Here is a 17,482-nt window from a genome sequence, read left to right as displayed (position 1 = left end):
AAACCATCATTATGCCAGTATATGGATTCATTTTATTTCCACATTTTGAATAATACTGTGTGGTTCAGATTTTTCTGTCTCAGTAAGGGTGCAACTGGATTGGAACCAGAGGGTTGATAGGTGGAAATGAGCAGTAGGAGACACTTCACCATGTGCCACTGTGGCTGTGGGGCTTGTTCTCAGAGGGCATTGCTGGTGCCAGAGGTACATATGGGTTCAGAAAGAACCAACTGGAAAAACTATTTGGAGAAGCCTGTGGAGTACATCACCTCTGGCTCAGGGAATTCATGTGCCACAGATTTCTTATAAGCTAGGAGAGTTTTCTACGGAAATACTACTGTAATCTTCTCCTATAGAGCTGTTGCTGGTGCGTGTCAAAGAGAGGATACTGAGCTATGTAGCCCATTCCTGCAGGTTTACATTGTTGATACACAAAGAAGAGCTGTTAGATTTGTAAACAGGATCAGAAACCCTCTCTTGCCTCCCAGTCCTGTCTCAGCCTTTGGACCATTGTGCCTATATTACATTTTGATAACCTGATTAGCATGTAACTACATACTTGAACTCAAGCTGAGATGAAGATATATTTTGTACTAGTTTGAAATTATGTGCTAAGGATTTTGTAATTCAAGTGCTGTCTTCAATTTACTAAGATTTGAAAGGCTGCATTTCCAGAGGGTCACCACAGATGATCCTATCTATAGAAAAACAAGAAAGTCTGCTAAAAATTTACCCAGTGACGATGTCTGTTCATGCATGTTCAAATGATCATGCAGTACATGTCATGCTGATTGGTCCCAAGTGTTAAAATATTAATTTTAGTGTTTTATTATTAATTTTTAAGAGTATGGTTATTAATCTGGGAAGAAGGTGGAAACACTCACTCTGACCATCAATTTGAAGGAATTTTAAGAAAGCACATATCTTTTGCTGGAAATTGCAATTTGTAACAGAAAATAGAACCTCACGGTATATTCAGTGAGATTTCTACAATCAATCTATGGTTCAGATGGATATGTTTGTGGTGACAAATTAGGACCTTGAGGAGAAATGTGAGAAGATCTTTTATGTTTTGCACTTAGAAACCCCAGCTTTGTTGAGAAACCTGTCAAGCTAGTTTAATGCAGAACTGTACTTTCTTCCTATGCCATGACTTATTTTGTGTGTTTTTCTTTCACGACTAAGGTTTGACAAATAGTAAGTAGTTCAGGAAGGCAGAGGACTATTTGGACATATACTAAGAATATCCTTTTGATTTGGAAAGTGAGTTATTGATCCCTGCAAGAAAAGAACAATTTTCACAGTTCCGTGAGGGCAATGAGTGCATCTTTAAAATTTTAGCCTTAGGGTGAGAACTAGGAGAAAATTAAAGCACTTTCTGAAATACTTCACCAACCATCTCCTACAAAATGACCCAATCTGCTTGATTATTGGAAAAGACAAACTCCTTAATGGCTAGCATCAGCTCAAGCTGGTTCAGGATGTGCTTGGGCTGTTGCTGCTAAGAATTCCTTTTCTTGAAGAGATATGTGAATGGCCATTAAGTAGTATCGACAAAGGAAATGCACTAAACATAAAGACAGAGTGATTAAAAAGATATTTCTGGAATGTGATTCTGCTGACAGTGACATGAAGAGTTGCATATTTTTGTTCATCTTGTTAAGGTTTGAATTTACTTTTATTTTTCTATGCAGACTATTATTTAGAGAGAAAAGAAAAGCTCTTAAAATCCCCAACTGTTTTCTCTGTTTGGTAAGTTACTGTGTGCACAATAGAGTGCTGCAAAATGATCTGTGAAATCCGGCTGGGTATCAGGCAGAGCATTCATTCTTTCTAGAACTGTCCTCCATAAATGGCAATGAAGGAAATTGCATCATGTGTTAAAAAAATCTGTACACTAAGATGTCCATTTCAGCCCCCCAGTCTGTGCTTAAAATAGCAATAACAACCTTGGTGCAGGGCATTTCCTGGCGATTAATAACCGGCCAGGGTTAATGGCCCTCAGCAGTGCCTCAGGCCATCAACTCCTCCCAGCCAGTCATTCCTCCCTGGGAAATGCCCTTTTCTGGATAGTTATTGTGTTAATATTAGGATGTAGATGTTGCCATTGGATGGGGAGAAAATGACCTTGTGGCAATGTTAAAAAATAAACCCAAAAATGGCAAAATTTTAAAATTGTTAACAGTCAATGATCCATCAAAATTAAAAGCTAAAGTTTGTAAGAATGACAAAATTCTACTAGCCTAATTACCTGTGCAAAACCTTTATCCCCCAAATACTCCTCCCCAATTTCCATTTCATATTTGTCATAGGCAATTGGGTAAATTACAAAATTTGGTCTTTTGAAATGCACAGTAGCTTTGACATTCATTTATACTGGCTGTGATATGATTTTAGTCCTTTATGAGGCACTGAATATATGTAATTTAGATGATTCTGCTTTTTCTCTTTTATGTAATGTATATTACAATAATAAGAAGAAAGCAAATTTATACCTGATAAAATTAGTAAGTATGTGCTGTTCTTGTAGGCCATATTCTGCAGTTAATTTCTGTTGTGTGGTTTACATTTTAGGCACTCTGCTAGAGTTCTAATGAAGAAAAAATATAAAGGCTAGGTCTATATTTAAAAGTCTTGCTCACATACTTATGTAGGCTAGGAATACTAAAAATAAAATCGCATCTAACTGCTGTCCTGGCAGAACCCTAGTGTAGATGCAGTTATACCATCAAACAGTTTATTTTTGTTCAGGAGCAAGTAAAGAGTTTACTTTAGTGATATGAACTCCATCGATAGTAGGAGAGCTGGCTCTATGCAGACATGTTCTAGCTTAGATAAGAAAGGCAGAGGCACATGCTTGAATCTTCACAATTACAGCCAGCTCTTCAGTCTGATTGACAGCAGCTGGACTATATCCCAGCTCCTGTGCTTTCTGGGGAGAGGGGCTACGGAAAGATCTCAAATTCAGAATGAAATGTGGGAATAAAGTGTTCCAAGATTTTATTTTTTTTTTCCTTATCCACTGGGAGGAACATGTAGATTAGGAGAATTCTTAGTGGGCTCTGAACTGATCTTAATCTGCACCCTTAATGCTGCTGATAGCTTCTGAACTTTTTATGCACATTGAGTTTTAGAACTATGATCATGAACATTTACATAGTCTTCTTTACCAAAATTCCTGTATCTTATGCTAGATCTTTTCTTATTTTCTTATGCTCTCAGTTCACCCTGATTTTACATTTTCATTTCTTTTTAATGTTCTGGTTGAAACTAATAAACTGTACTTGCTATTAAGGTTAAATAGCAACTGCCAAACCTGCAAAATCAGGTTGTCAGCAGGACACAAAAAGCAAAACTCTTTCTCTTTTCATATAGTATTAGTCTGATATACTGTTATGTGAACACAGACATGCCAACAAATTACTGTGGGATAGCAAATTACTGTGTGTCAGTATGGTAACTACCCATATGCATATTTATAACTTGCAGCAAATACAAGCTAATTCAAGCTAATATGGATTTCTTTAATTCTGGACATGGCTAACTGGACTTACCTTTTATTTTATGGGGTTTGAAAGAGCACTGAAGCAGGCGATTGCTGCAGGTGTGCCAATTGCTGGTAACTCATAAATCAACAGTAACTTGTGCATCTAAACCTTGTGTTCATAGCTAGTGGAGATGGTATATTCTTTTAACTGCTGAAGGAAAAATGTGACAGTAAGTACATATTTTCTGAACACTTAAACCCAAAAAATTATTTTAAATATTTCTTTAAATTAGACCTAATTACATCCTTTATTATGAGCCACATAAGTTAAATGTAAACTCTAAGAAAACAACAGAGTACTTTCTTATCCTATTTCCTGCCACTGCACACCTCAGTCTCACAAATCCCTGGATGTTTTTTCACTGGTTTATTTTTACATCTTTCTCATATATTTTAAGCTCAGGATTCCTAATCTATTTGAAGTTTCATTTTCTTCTAATTCTCTTTATGTTTAACATTTTTGTTATAAAATCGTAGTTACATTGATTGTTTCTGTCTATACATAACAGCTACTTAAGGTCTTAGGTTTGGAAAAAAATTATGTTGAAACTCTATTCCTAAATTTCAGGGTAACATTTCTAAAAATCTGTGGCAATTTGCTTGCAGTGTAAGAACTTGATAGACTTATTCTTGACCACTTAGCCATTTATGAGAGATATACCACCATTATTAAAATCAATACACTTGCAGAATATTTCCTTTAAGTTAACTACAGCTCAGGTGAGAGTACCTAAAGGTTATGTGAATTTTGTAGGTACCCCAGATTCTTACCTGTGAGCAGTATGTGCATCTCAAAGTGAAGCATGGACATTAAAAATGGATGTAACTCACATTTGCATTCTCTTAATGTTGTACCATCAGCACCCCTCTGGTTCCTAGAAGGACTTCTGCCTTTGATTCTGCTAGAGGCATCCACATTTCACCTGATAGCATTATGCTGAACAAGTTAGATAACAATTTTATTAAGCATCCAAATATTTAGTGAAAATTGTAAGGCCTCTTTCAGTTTCTCCACATCTTCAGATAAGCTTTCCTAAAAGATGAAGAGGTGGGTGGAACTGGCAGTTGAAGAGGAAAGATTAGTCTGAAGGTAGCTGCCAACTTCCAGCCCTTAATTTTGTATCTTCTTTGCTACTGGAATGTAGCCAAAAAACTACTTGGGTCATCAGACATAACAGTTAGCTACTTAAGTAAATCATAATGTCTGCATGTCTCTCACTCATGAGGTTTTCTGATCATATCTCGGATGGGAGCACTGAAGACCTGCCATCATGAGGTTTGGTGGATAGTGGTACTGTTGTTCGCTGAGTTTTTGGCCTAGCTGGGAGATACCAGGGGATAATAAGAAGGATCTATGAAGAGATAAATTTCAACAGAAAATATGGATTTTCATCTTTACTTCTTGAAAATTCCTGTGCCTGACAGAAAGCAGAGTTTCTTTCTTTTCTAAGGGACTCTTTTAATATAATGTTCTCTATATAAATATTTATATATGAAACATCTTTTCCAAATTAAAATATTTATTTATTTTTAAAAGTTTTTGTATAGTCCACAAAGCATGTTTCTTGCTTGCCTCAACTTTTAATCTTCTCTCTTTTCCTTTTTAAAAATTCCTAAAATATTTTACTGGCAAGAAGCTATCAAGTGCTAATTTATTGCTCATCATTTGAAAAGCACAAGAATCAATTTTGTATAAGAAATGCTACTGTTGATACAGGTTTGTTGTTAAGTGAGCCTAGGGCTTGCATCAACATGGGTCTAATGAGAAGTAATGGTCTTCCACCAGGTCAGGAGGGCTCTTGTTCATTTGGAGAGGTGAAAGCTGGGTAGGAATCAATGAATGTATGTGAATGCATCTGGAATTTGGCTTTGTTTCAATTTCAGGTTTGTGCATTGTGTGTGGGAGAGGTGGATGGCACGTTGTAGTTGTGGAGATGCCCTGGCTCCTAGGCTGTGGGTGTGATTTGTCTCTCAATAACAGCTGAGTGTTATTAAAAAGCAGAGCTGTATGATCTGAAATAGAGACAGAAAAGGTAGAACTGAAGACTATGTTTGCTTTAGTACACGATGAGAGAGAGAGCAAAATCTGAAGGTTGGTAACAATGAAGAAAAATAAACACATTGGCCCTGCAAGATCACAGGAAGAGACAATGGAGACAGCAATGAAACAGATCTCAAGAGAGCAAAGATGATAGCTTGAAGATTGTATGAGAGAGGAGAAGGCAAAGCATAGAGATAAAAGACAGGTTTGAACAAATACCATACTGCAGCAGGTTCCTATGCCTGGGGAGGGCTTGGTAGGCTTAATATCAGAATTGGTAAAGATAGGTGACTCTCTGCTTGATGCAAGAGTATAAAGAGATACTGAAGAGAATGGAGGCAATAATTCATGTTGATCATGTGTATTTTTGCAGGGAGGGTTTATAGGAAAATTCAGGTTGGCAAGGAAGCTCAGGAGGTGAGGTCATGAAATCAGACCATGCGTTGAAAAGTATATAGATTTGTAGAGGATGCCCAAAGAAGTGGATTCTTCAAAAGAATTATTCTAGTGTCTGGAGGACATAGGCAAAGGTAACAGAAGAAAATGAAGCTCAATAGATAGAACAGGGTTTTTTTTCTCTATGTTTTCCAACAGGAAAATAATCCAGAAAAACTTTTTGTAAGTTAATTTCTGGTGGGAGTGGGTCTCGCTGTTCCTTTTCTGGACAATGGAAAGATCCCCTGTTTTCCAGCCAAAAATTTGCAAATTTTCTCCTTTCATGAGGTGAATCTGTCCAATTAAACAGGCAGGTTTTGGAGTGTGAGGAAACTCTCCTCTTTGTGAAGTCCAATTCCTAGGCCAGGCAGGAGAGAATAGTATGAGGAGCTGACAGGTCTCCCCCATGCAGCTGGCCTGTAAAGCCCTGAGATAGTTTCCTGAAGAAAGTACAAGTCTTACAGCCTGTTCTCACACACCTTCTTAATGACCATGCCCTCATCTACGAGAACAGCCTACCCTAAGAGCTGTTTGTGCAAAATCAGGTAAATTTCCAGTGTTTTTCAGTATATCACTACAAGGATAATGGTGCACAGAGAGAGAGTGGGTGAGTTGTGGAGGATGCAACCAAGCTGACAAAGTCACTCATTCCTCCCAAGCATTGCTTTGGAACCAGCAATGTCACAAGATGAAGCAGATCACAGGGCTCTAAAGTGTAAAAGGGAGGTTTTTTCCTCCCTCCTCTCTGCACTACATTTTTTCTCCTCTACTGGCACCGATACTGCTAGTTTTCTTGAGCCTTCAAATCTAAGGAAGTAAATTAAAAGAAGCCCTGGGGATGATGCAACAAGGGAAGAGATAGGATGGAGTTCTTGGGGATGCAAAGAGACAGATTTGACCTGGGGAATTGCTAGCTGACTGAATGCAGGAGTTAGGGAACTCTGACAAAGTTATTCAGTGTGCATTTTGTCTCTTTTTATTTTCTACTGAATTTGTTTTCTAATAAGCAGCTTTGCTGCTGAGTAATGAGGGAAATATATCTGCATGTATCTAGAAGCAGCCAGAGACTGGAAGGGATCTTAGGGTTCCTTGCTCATTCCCTCCATTGGAGCACCCTACAGCCCTTGAACAGAGGGGCACCTGCACAGAGTTGCTTGTGCTATTGTGAAAATAAACAGTAGCAATTAGCGAGGTGCTCAAAGAACTGTGTTAAAAAGGACTGTGTGTTATCTGGGCAGATAATTTGATGAGAGAAAAATTTTTAAAGGTGGAGGAAAAAAATCCACCTTTTGCCAGACTTGTTTTCCATTTGTGATCTTAAGAATCAATAATGTGTCAGCAACCTGGTGTAACGCTTTTGCTACAGGTCATAGGATGCATCCGAAATACTGTAGAATTAGATATATCCTTTTTCTGTTAGCTTCTGCAATGTTGTATTGGCCTCCTCTGCTTTCTCTTTATATTAAATCAGCGTGCAAAGTACAGAAATACAGCAGGGGCCTGGCAGATCCACAAGGGCTTGTGGGTATTGTTTGTTAGGAGTACTGCTGAAAATTAGTATCTGTCTTCACTCTTCTCTTGGATTCAGCCTTTGTTAACTTGCATCTTTTACTTTCAGTAATGCTAATTTCCATTCAGCCATGTATTCATTTTCACTCATTACCAAAGAGACTAAAGGTTGAACTAGGGTAGGTTTCCTATGCAAAATAAAATCCCAAAGATTCTATCAAATTTCCATGGAAGTCTTCAGCCACATAGGTAATTTTCAATGGAGTCGGAAGGGTTTATCTGAAGCACTGAAATTTTCAACAGTCTATCATAAAATGGACGTACTTTTTCTAGTAATGTAAAATATTTTAGTATCCCTGAAGTGTTTTGTACAAGTGCTATATTTTCTTGCATTAAACATCTGTTTCAGGGAACTTGTATTCCATGGTCTCTTTTTCACTCTTCAGGAATTATCATGTCTTAAAGAGCGCCCTGAAGCACAGAAGGTACAGGTACATCAGAAGGTCTCTTTTTTTTTTCCTGTCCCTTCATTTTGCTTTCAGTCATATTCCAGGTTGGTAGGACTCTCATTTAGTGTTTTAATGGAAAGTTAGCTTTTCATGTATCCATACTTTCCATGTGCATGATCTATGCCTGCACATTTATGCGTACAGGCAGGGCCAAGGGCGTGGTAACTCAACTCCTGCCCTGATAGTGGCTGATATGGTGCTGAGTCTCACATGGCAGAAGGGCATTTACAACACCAAGCTGCTCCCTTGTTTTCCTACAGGTGCAGCCAGTCCTAAAGAGCAATCTGTTTATCTTCATGCTACCATCAAAGCCACAGCATTCTGTTATTTTACAAAGAAATGGGTTTGTTCATAACCCTTGATTTTTATTTGTCTGAGGACATTAGATCCCAACGACTCTAGGCCCTAATTTGAAGCTATAACCCAGTGTACTTACTGACATCCATCACTTAATCTCATTAAATAGATGGAATCTCATTGATAGAAATAGAGTCATCATATGAAATTAACAGCCTTTGAAAAAAAGCATCTCTGTTTAGCCTGAGAAGAGAATCTTGTTGTTTTCTGCTTGTGCTGATTTTGTGTGTGTAGTAGGGTGAGCAAATGGTGGTATTTTCAAACTCCTATCATCTTCTCTTGATTTATTTGTGTGCTGATAATGTTTGACCTGTTTTTGTGTTGATCTGTTGTATCTCACTTCCACTTCACTTTGAAAAACAAACCGGAGATTTCAATAGAAAGTAACAAGGTAAAGATGGGGCTTTATTTGGAAGGTTTGCTACAGAAAGACAGTTAAATAATAAACATGCTAATATCTCCTACTTGTATTATTTTCATTTAATCAAATTATCTTAAATTTATTTTAAGGAGGAATTAATTTAAATTAAGGAGGAAAACAATGCATGGCTGGAGATTGTTAAATTATTACTCTTCATTCCCTGAAAAAAGAAGAGAGAAGAGAAACAGGATTATAGGTCAGCAATGTCAAGACATTCTACATTAGTTGTCTTTATCATCATGCAGAATCTTTTTATTAAGGCAGCATAGAAAGAATAGATTTATGGACTGAAGGTACAGTGTTTAATATGTCCATATCGATCTAGATTGACAGTTGCTACCAACATGAATTTCCCAGGAGAGACAGTGTTACTGGTGTCAGTGGATGGCATCATTTACTTCAATGTTCCATTATTAAATTGATAACAAGATAATTCCTCTGCTTCTCAGAGACATGACAGGGTTTACAATTGTTAACTTTCTTATTGCATGGGATTTGATGTTCTAGGTAGTTTTTTAATAAGAAGCTTATTTTTATTTCAGTTCTGCAACAAATCAAAAATTACAAGAAAGTACAGAAAAAAAGAAACCTCTCTGGGTCTACAAGGCATCAAAATCATGCTGTTTTCTAGAGGGTTGTTTTTACAGCAGTAAGTCTTTGTGCTCCCATTGTTTTTCAGTACTGCACTTTTTAGTGTGTTTGTGCAATACAGAATATTTGTTGCAGTCGTACTCTTGTCTGCTGAGGTGGGCGTTAGAAATGTTCTGTACATTAGTAATTTGGCTGGATGATTTTGAGGATGATTATTAATCAGCCATCAGCCACTTGGAAAAGCAGAGGACTGCCACAAGTGGCACTGAGCAGCAGTAACCCTCCAAGAATCTTTCTACTGGCAAGATGTGTCATAGTGTTGACTTGTCCTGAGCCTGCCATTGTGCGAGAGGCAGGGTTACAGAGGCAGGCTAGTGGTGCAAGTCTCAATAAGGTGGAAAAATCTGTACCAACCCAAAAAGTCTTGTGGTGCTGTTGTTTATTCCTTTGCTGCTCGCTCTTTGCTACTGAGACTGCTTCTAAGAGCTGCTGACTAGTGGCAGATCTGGCCTGTGGTCTGTATGTTTCATTCTTTCATATGTGAAAGAACTATGAGAAGTCTATATGCAGCATGTGTGTTTTTCAATTAGATATTTACAAGATTGTTTATCATGTCATTGAAATAGCTGAGGAGTACTCAGTAAACTGTTCTTTATTAACTTTTCACCAATGACCTGCTGGACCACATGCTCTTGTAGCTACATGTGTGCAGGCCCTTCAGGAAATGATCTGAGTATGTCAGCTTGTTCCAGCATGTGGGTGAGAGATGGTGTGGGTCAGAACTGAGTGCACGTTTCCCTCATTGAGACAGACAGGGGGGATTTTAATGCTGTGCAATAATGATTCAGCTGCCAAGAAGTTCTTCTGTCCTAATGTGTTTGTATAGATGTAGGTGTCTTTTTCACTGATGAGTGACGAACTAAATATGTTATTTTTGCCATTGTTTTAGGATGACTATATCTTCAGTGCCGAGCTTCTTCCTAGTAAATGCTTCCTGAGGAATTTTGGTTAAAAATGTTTGAATTTGTTCAGATAAAGCAAGTTGTATGACAAGGCTATACTGTGGTGTTTGGGAAAATGAAACATGTTTTGAAAGGAAGATTGAGGTCTTTCTGTCTGACCCAAACACAAATACCTTCTGAAGTTTAGACTGATAAAGAATAATTTTGTGGGTTTTTGAAATCTGGTTCTTAAATGTAGTCTTCAGTCTCTGTACTCCCTCTATCCGCAGCAATTATCCTGTTCTGTATCTCTGCTTCCCAAACAGGTAGCTCTGACAAAACCAGTCCTTCAACCTTCTTGAAAGCTCCTCTTGATTTTACAGCTTTCAGGGGAACAGTCTCTTAAAGACGATGTTAAGGATCTCTTTCTATTTCTGCAAGGGCTGTGCACATCAAAAATAAAATCCTGGAGATTTTTGCAAGTGTTAAGAATGCAGAAGGGGGTGTAGGTTGAGGCCAGCAGCAGTGTCTAAATGGAGCATCTATGGACACTTGGTGCAGAACTGTCCTCAAGCCTGGTGCCGCAATGAGAAGGGACAGGCAGGGAACAGAAAGCAGAAATCGTATGAGTGGCTGAATTTCCTGAAGTGCAGGGACATTATGCACAGACCTGGAAGAATAGGGTAGGAACACATACGGGCTATGGCCTGTGTTAGGTGACCAAAATAAATATGGTTGTTTCAGGCATGAGGGTAGAGGATTATGATTCCATTGTGTCTGTTGGGAAGTTTTCTTAAATTTGCAGGCATTGACAGTGTTCATGTTTAAATCCAGCCCCCTGAGATTTTTTCAGACTCTCTGAGTGTACTGAAACTCCCTTATTCCCTGCAGAGCAGTACAGGACAAATGGTAATTGCCTACCTAGAGTTTTACTGCTGTCTGGCTTCAAAAAGTTGTTCTCAGGATTGTCTAACCCAAAGTAGGCCCAGTTATTTTTTTTTTTCTCCTTCCTTTTGTTTTGCAACCTCTTCCAGTGAATTCCATGTGTTAGGGAAGAAAGATCACTTGAAAATATACACTGTGGTGAACCTCATCCTTTTTATTTCTTTTAATGCTATTGCATTCATGAGACATCCACATAGAGATAATAGAAGAGAAAAAAAAAATAAATTCACAAGGGAAATAGATTCTAGTTTAAGCTTCCAGGGGATTATTATAAACGGGGAGAAAAAATATTTTAAGGATTATGAGAAGTGCCTTGTCAGTGTCCTTTTAAGTAGAACAACTACTAATGCATTAGTTACAGAATTGTGTGAAATCTGTCTTTTTACTAGGTGCTTTAGCAACAGTGTATTCATTTTATAATCCACATCCTAAATGGTACATTATTTACCCTCCCTTTTCTATCTCCCCTCCCTCTAACAAAAAATAAAAGTTTTATTGTAGACCTTTTTCTTCCATGAACTATCAAGAAAATCCTGTACACAGAACAGTGTCTGATGTTATAAACATGTGTTTGTCCCTTTATAGGTATTTGGGGAAATTATCTATCACCTTGTGCAATGTCAGGGTGTAAAGACCTTGGTCACTGTGACATTTGTGATCTGCTGACATCTGTCACAGTGATCATGGGGGAGGGAGCGCTGTCTGCAGGGCCACCATGCTCCTTGACGCAGGGCGGAGTAGGCAGGAGCTTTCAACAACAGGCAAAATAGCAGTTTGGATGAAGAAGAAGAGGGAACAGCATATGCCAGCTGCACTTGTGATCTGCACTAAGGAAGGGGCCAGGGATCCCACTGTGCTTCAATCATGCATGGTTTCACAGGCAGCCTTCTCTGAAGCTATGACAAAGCTGCAATTTAGTCAACCTTCATTTACCACTTGCTATGCTTTAGCAGCAGCTTTATTGTGAGATCTGTCAGTAGTCTACTTTTGTAAGTCGGGCAAGCATGGTGTGGCCTCGCACTTGTGGTTCAAACAACTGTAATTAAACTCATGCCAGGTTGCCACTGCAAATTTCAGGAGTCATGAGGAAGGAGGTGCTCTCCAGGGATGATCCTGGGCCGGACCGTGAGCTGGACCTTTATGAGATATGAGTTGTTTGGGGCTATTAAAGTTGCAGGGGTGGTAATGTGGTACATGGCATTGTGGGCACAAAAGATGTAAAAGAAAAAAAATTAAAATAGTGAGAAGAGACTGAGCGGCTGAAATGTGATACAATTTCTGTTTATTACTTTCCAATAAAAACTCTGATTTTTATCAGTTGTTATTGTTACTTGTCTCTTGCTATTCTCTTTATAGGTAATAGGAGATAATATTCTACACTTCCTTTATAAATTCCCGCATGTGATTTTAGGAGTGGATTCAAACCTCAAACATCACAGATAGTGCCCCTAAATGTCCACATACAATAATTATTATTTTTTTTGTCATGGGTACTGATTCCAAATGAAAAGACTGTAGAGGCATTTTGGGGAAGGATAGTCACTGGAGAAAGGACAGTTTTGTTAACATAAAATGCTGGGGGATCTGTTTATACCTAGGAATTAAATTTAATTTCAAGTTATAAGAGAACACTGGAGAAAAAATGATAATATAGTCCCTACGATTTTTAAATTTTCATTATTCTTTCTGAGATCATGGTTTTCATGTAAACCAGGCATGGCAGAAATGTAATTTTTGCTTTCAGTTATTTTTCTTTTGTAAACCACTGCTTCTGTCAAAAGTATGTACTTAATTTTAAACGTGAATGCTAAAACTAATCAATATTAAATAAACATGTTGTCTTAATTAACAGCTCTTTGAAACATCACAGATCTTGTTCATCCTCTTTTGTACACTCCCAGCAGAATTTTCAAATTTCATTAATAACACTTGACATAACCTAACTCAGCTACTTGCGAATGTAGTCAGCCATCCTTGTTGTCTTACAACTTTCCCTGTTGAAAAATTTGGTTTGTTTTAAAGCTCAATTGTGTAGATTTCTGATCTACTTGGATTGTGACTGCAACTGTGAAAATCCTTATCATGTTGTCAGTGTCTGAGTTGAGGTAGGGGGCTTTTTTGCTTTAGTTATTTTATAAAAAGTGTGAATTTGACAAGATATGATTTTTAGCTAACTTTCAGTTAATGCATACTTTAACTAGTTTTTTACTCTAAATTTTCTCATACATGCTTTCTTAAACTGATTTTTCACAATTTCCACAGTTATTGAAATCTTTCTAAAGAGATTTATGTTTATTTCCTGAGCACTCAAATTATCTTGAATAATCAAATAGAACATAGAGCAAAATTTTGTTTCGTTTGACCTATAGTGCTATATAAGGTTATTTCACAATAGAAAAACATATGATATAGGAGAGAGGGTTTTTTCTCTGTCAAGAGGAGAATAAAAGCATGGCCAGTAATGATTGTGTGTGTTTAATGAGAAGCTTGGTCTTATATTTATGCCAGAGGTGCACACAAATGGGCATTTGCAGGCAGGGCAGGCACTTCGTCAAATAGTTTCCTTTTCAAAGGATTCCCATCATGCAAGGGTGGATGGGGAGGTAGTCTGCAGGTAGGTTGGTGATAGATTGATAGTCAGAGATTCATCACAGCAAAACAATGGAAATAATGATTATGATAAGTGGTATTGTCCTTTTAAATTAATAGATTGTAACCTTACCATGTCTAATGTTCTCTATAGCTGCCTTTGGTTTTTAAGGATATTTCCGTCCCTTCTAAATGCACTAAATATCTCATCCTTCTTATGGAGAGAATTTGGGAGTTTACAGTTTCCAACAACTGTATGTATTTGTCAGTTTTTCTACACCATGCTTTTTGGCATTTTGCCTTATACAAATGAGTCATTAACCCTCAGCATTGGAAAGTTTAAGAGAAGTGTTATACTGGCTGGGAGTGACAGGTTAAGCTCATCCCAGATATTAATATTGACAATAAAACTTGCTTGGAAAGCAAAAAATATTAAAACCAAATTTCATCCTACCTGTGAATCAAACTTATATGTGAAACTTATGTTTTGTTTCACATAAGAGGGCCAAATAAACAAGAGCATGGCCAGATGTTTTTCTATTCTCCTCTTGTGGCGTTTCCTTTGAATACAGACTGAGCCGGTAGTGTCCTCATAAGGTCTGTGATTTGTTTTCCCGATTCAACCTTTTAGCTGCTGCCATATAGGTCTCTGTTGCTTTTTTCTTGAAAACCTAATTCTTCTGAGAGGTCCTACATGCAGGAGTTCCTGGACTGAATTCTCTGTTGATCTCACCATGAATGTATCAACTTAAGAGTTTCAGGGTCTAATGATCTTTTATGGGTCCAGAAATGATTTTGTTTGAGTCTTAAATAAAAATTAACATTGTTACTTGAATTGGACATTGCCCAGAGGAGTACTTAACATTTATTTAACAATAAATAGAATAGCACTGTGTGCAACTGGAAAGGTATGTGTCTAGCTGCCCCCCCAGAAGAATCCTATTAGAACATATTTTACCTAAAAACTTGAACTGCAATAGCAGTATTAGAGGCAGCGGCAGTTACAGGCAAAACCTGGACCTGAAAGTTGCTCAGTGCAGTGAGGAGCAAAGGCAATACACAGAAACAGCTCTTGGGGAGCTGGGACCACAGCCAGCAAATAGGAAATAAAATTTGTATTGTGGGAAAACAAAAGCTGGCATTTCACTGTACCATTCTCCCAGTCCTCCCAGATTTTCCGCACATCCTTCGAGTCTCCTCCCGGTTGCCTCTACACAAAACAGTCCTAGCTACCTGTCATTGTCCTTAACTTGCACGGTAAGAGATTCCAGGGGTCTGCTTTTGGTGTATCTTGGCTTCCTGAAGTCAGCTGGAATATTGTGTTCATGCGCTGCCAAATTAGGCTGTAAACTCTTGCACTTGTGTCCTACCTGCCTCTAAGGAGCCCCAAGTACTTTTGGCATTGTATAAATAGTAAATAACTTAATTCCTCTGACCTCAGGAACAAGTCTGCTTGGCAGCTTTCCTGGTGGGCTCTGTGTCTATGGCAGCCTTTGTTCTCGCTTTGTTGCATGACGAAGAGAATGCAAAGGCCTCTATGTGTTTGCCTAGACCTGCTCATTTTCCTTAGTGACATACAAAATAGGGATAAAATAGATTTTGTTTATTATATCTCATCCTCAGTGAAATATACAGCAATAGTTCACTACACATGCTAGTAGTGTACAGCTAGTAGTTCCCGTATGCAGGTAGTGGTAGTTAATGTCTGGAGTCATGATAACATTCTATATGACAAAATCTGGTAACATGGCTTAAAATGATTGTATCTATATTCTTTTCAGATGTTGATTGCCAGTATCATGTGCAGCTATAGCAGGGAGGACTGGACTGAACTTTCAAAAATGGCTGAGGTAATGGTTTCCTAAATGTGTTTCTGCATCTTTTTTTATTCTCCTTAAAAACAAGAGCTGCAATAAGAAATAGATTCAAAGTGAGAAATGAGAATTTAAAGCATGTCCATTATAATTTGTTTGTTCTGTGTTTTCATTAAAATGATGGAAAAGTAAATTTAAAGGAAATCTGTTCCATAAAAATGGTCCCTTGGATTTTTAAGCAGTACCTGGAAAGCCTTTAGTCTTTGTATCTATATACTTTTTATTTGCATTTTAAGCAAACTGTATATTATGATGGATACCCTGATAAAATTTAATTCTACCTCTGAGAGCCTAACTTGATCTTACCTTGCCTACAGGCACACTAGTTTGACAGCACCAGAAGAAATTTTGAATATAATACTGTTGAATATTTAAAGTATAAAAGGCTCATTTGATGCTATTCTAGTTTTAATACAGACTTTCAAAAATGATAGCAGAGAAAGCCAGAGTATATAACAGCAGTCAGCAGGCTTCCTGTTATATAAATCAGATCTTACACAAATGCAAACAGACTATGCACCTGAAATTTCGATTCAATTTAAAGGAAAAAAAACTGTAAAAAACATGTACCTGTGTCCATAGAGAACAGTATAAGAAATACTTGATTAAGACTGCAGTAATTTCATTCAGAAAGGTGTCTATATCTGAATGTAATACAAAGTTGTTATTTTTTAAATAAAACTGATTTTTTTGCACAAAAAATATCTAGAGGAAATATAAAACATAGTTTCAGATCAATAAAAGAAGGTTTTAATAAATATAAGCAAGGAAAAAAAATAGCTTATCATTATTGCTAGCACTAGCTCAGATTTAAATATTTTGTAAGTATTGTATATATTTTTTGTATATATATTTTTATGTATCTGTAGTTATTGGTGTGGGATATTTTGAATTTGTGTTTTCATATGGCTGAATGTGTATGTTTGGACAGTGTTGTTTCTTTATTCACAGTGTCCTCAGCACTCAGATTGTGATGTGGGAAGATACTTCTTTATTTTCTTTGGGTATTTTATACCTATGGGGGAAAAAAATCACTTTGGGGACTTAGGGAAGTGAAATTAAACATTATCAGTAATTGGCTTGGTGATCTTCAACACCAGTCTATTTTGTACCTGTATTTACCTAATTGACCATGAAATCTTTTGTGGAATCCACCCTTGACAAGAGCAGTACCGCTTTTAAACTGACTAAGATGAATGGCTTTACTGTGCCGTTTGCTCCTCTATTTTAATCCAGTGGCACTGCTAGTCAATCTTAAAACACAAATTTCCAATCTTAAAACAGAAATTTCCAATCTCTGTTTGTATTTATGTTGCTCCTTTAGAAAAACGTAGTTATTTAAATACACTTAATAATGTGTAACGTATGGGATATACTTCCTTCCACAAAGTAGTTGTTAGTCTCCACTTTTCAGAGAGCAGCATGCTTGTTTGGGGCGCTCTGGAATCCACAACTGAAGAGCAGTGATATTTAATCACATCCATAGGATCCTACCCAGAAGGTAATAGAAGTGGCTTTCCAAAGAGCAGGAGCCCCAGCAGGTACTGCAGTGCCTCTCAGCAGGAGGACGACCTATTCATACAAAAGGTCAGCTTGTCATGGGGGCCGACAGCACCAGCAACAGTGTGGCGTGGCCGGGCTTGCAGAGCTGGCCGGGATGTAGAGCGTTCCTGAAAGTGATGGATGCCTTTTCCCTTGCTCACACACTCGGAGAGCTGCTGAA

The 17,482-nt window shown here is 37.7% G+C and overlaps 1 protein-coding gene across 1 annotated transcript in view; it reads left to right on the top strand.

The window, feature by feature from the left end:
- Window positions 1-17,482, top strand: part of DPYD (dihydropyrimidine dehydrogenase) — a gene marked incomplete at its 3' end in the record, with an annotated part of 286,251 nt that overhangs the window by 204,707 nt on the left and 64,062 nt on the right. Inside the window, exon 14 of the mRNA XM_029083522.1 lies at window positions 15,667-15,735. Within this exon, the coding sequence (XP_028939355.1) occupies window positions 15,667-15,735 (69 nt within the window). The remainder of the gene's footprint in view (window positions 1-15,666; window positions 15,736-17,482) is intronic.

This window comes from Antrostomus carolinensis, unplaced genomic scaffold (assembly GCF_000700745.2).
Source record: "Antrostomus carolinensis isolate BGI_N321 unplaced genomic scaffold, ASM70074v2 scaffold2832, whole genome shotgun sequence".
Lineage (NCBI taxonomy): Eukaryota > Metazoa > Chordata > Aves > Caprimulgiformes > Caprimulgidae > Antrostomus > Antrostomus carolinensis.
This window is presented reverse-complemented; position numbering and strand designations above follow the sequence as displayed.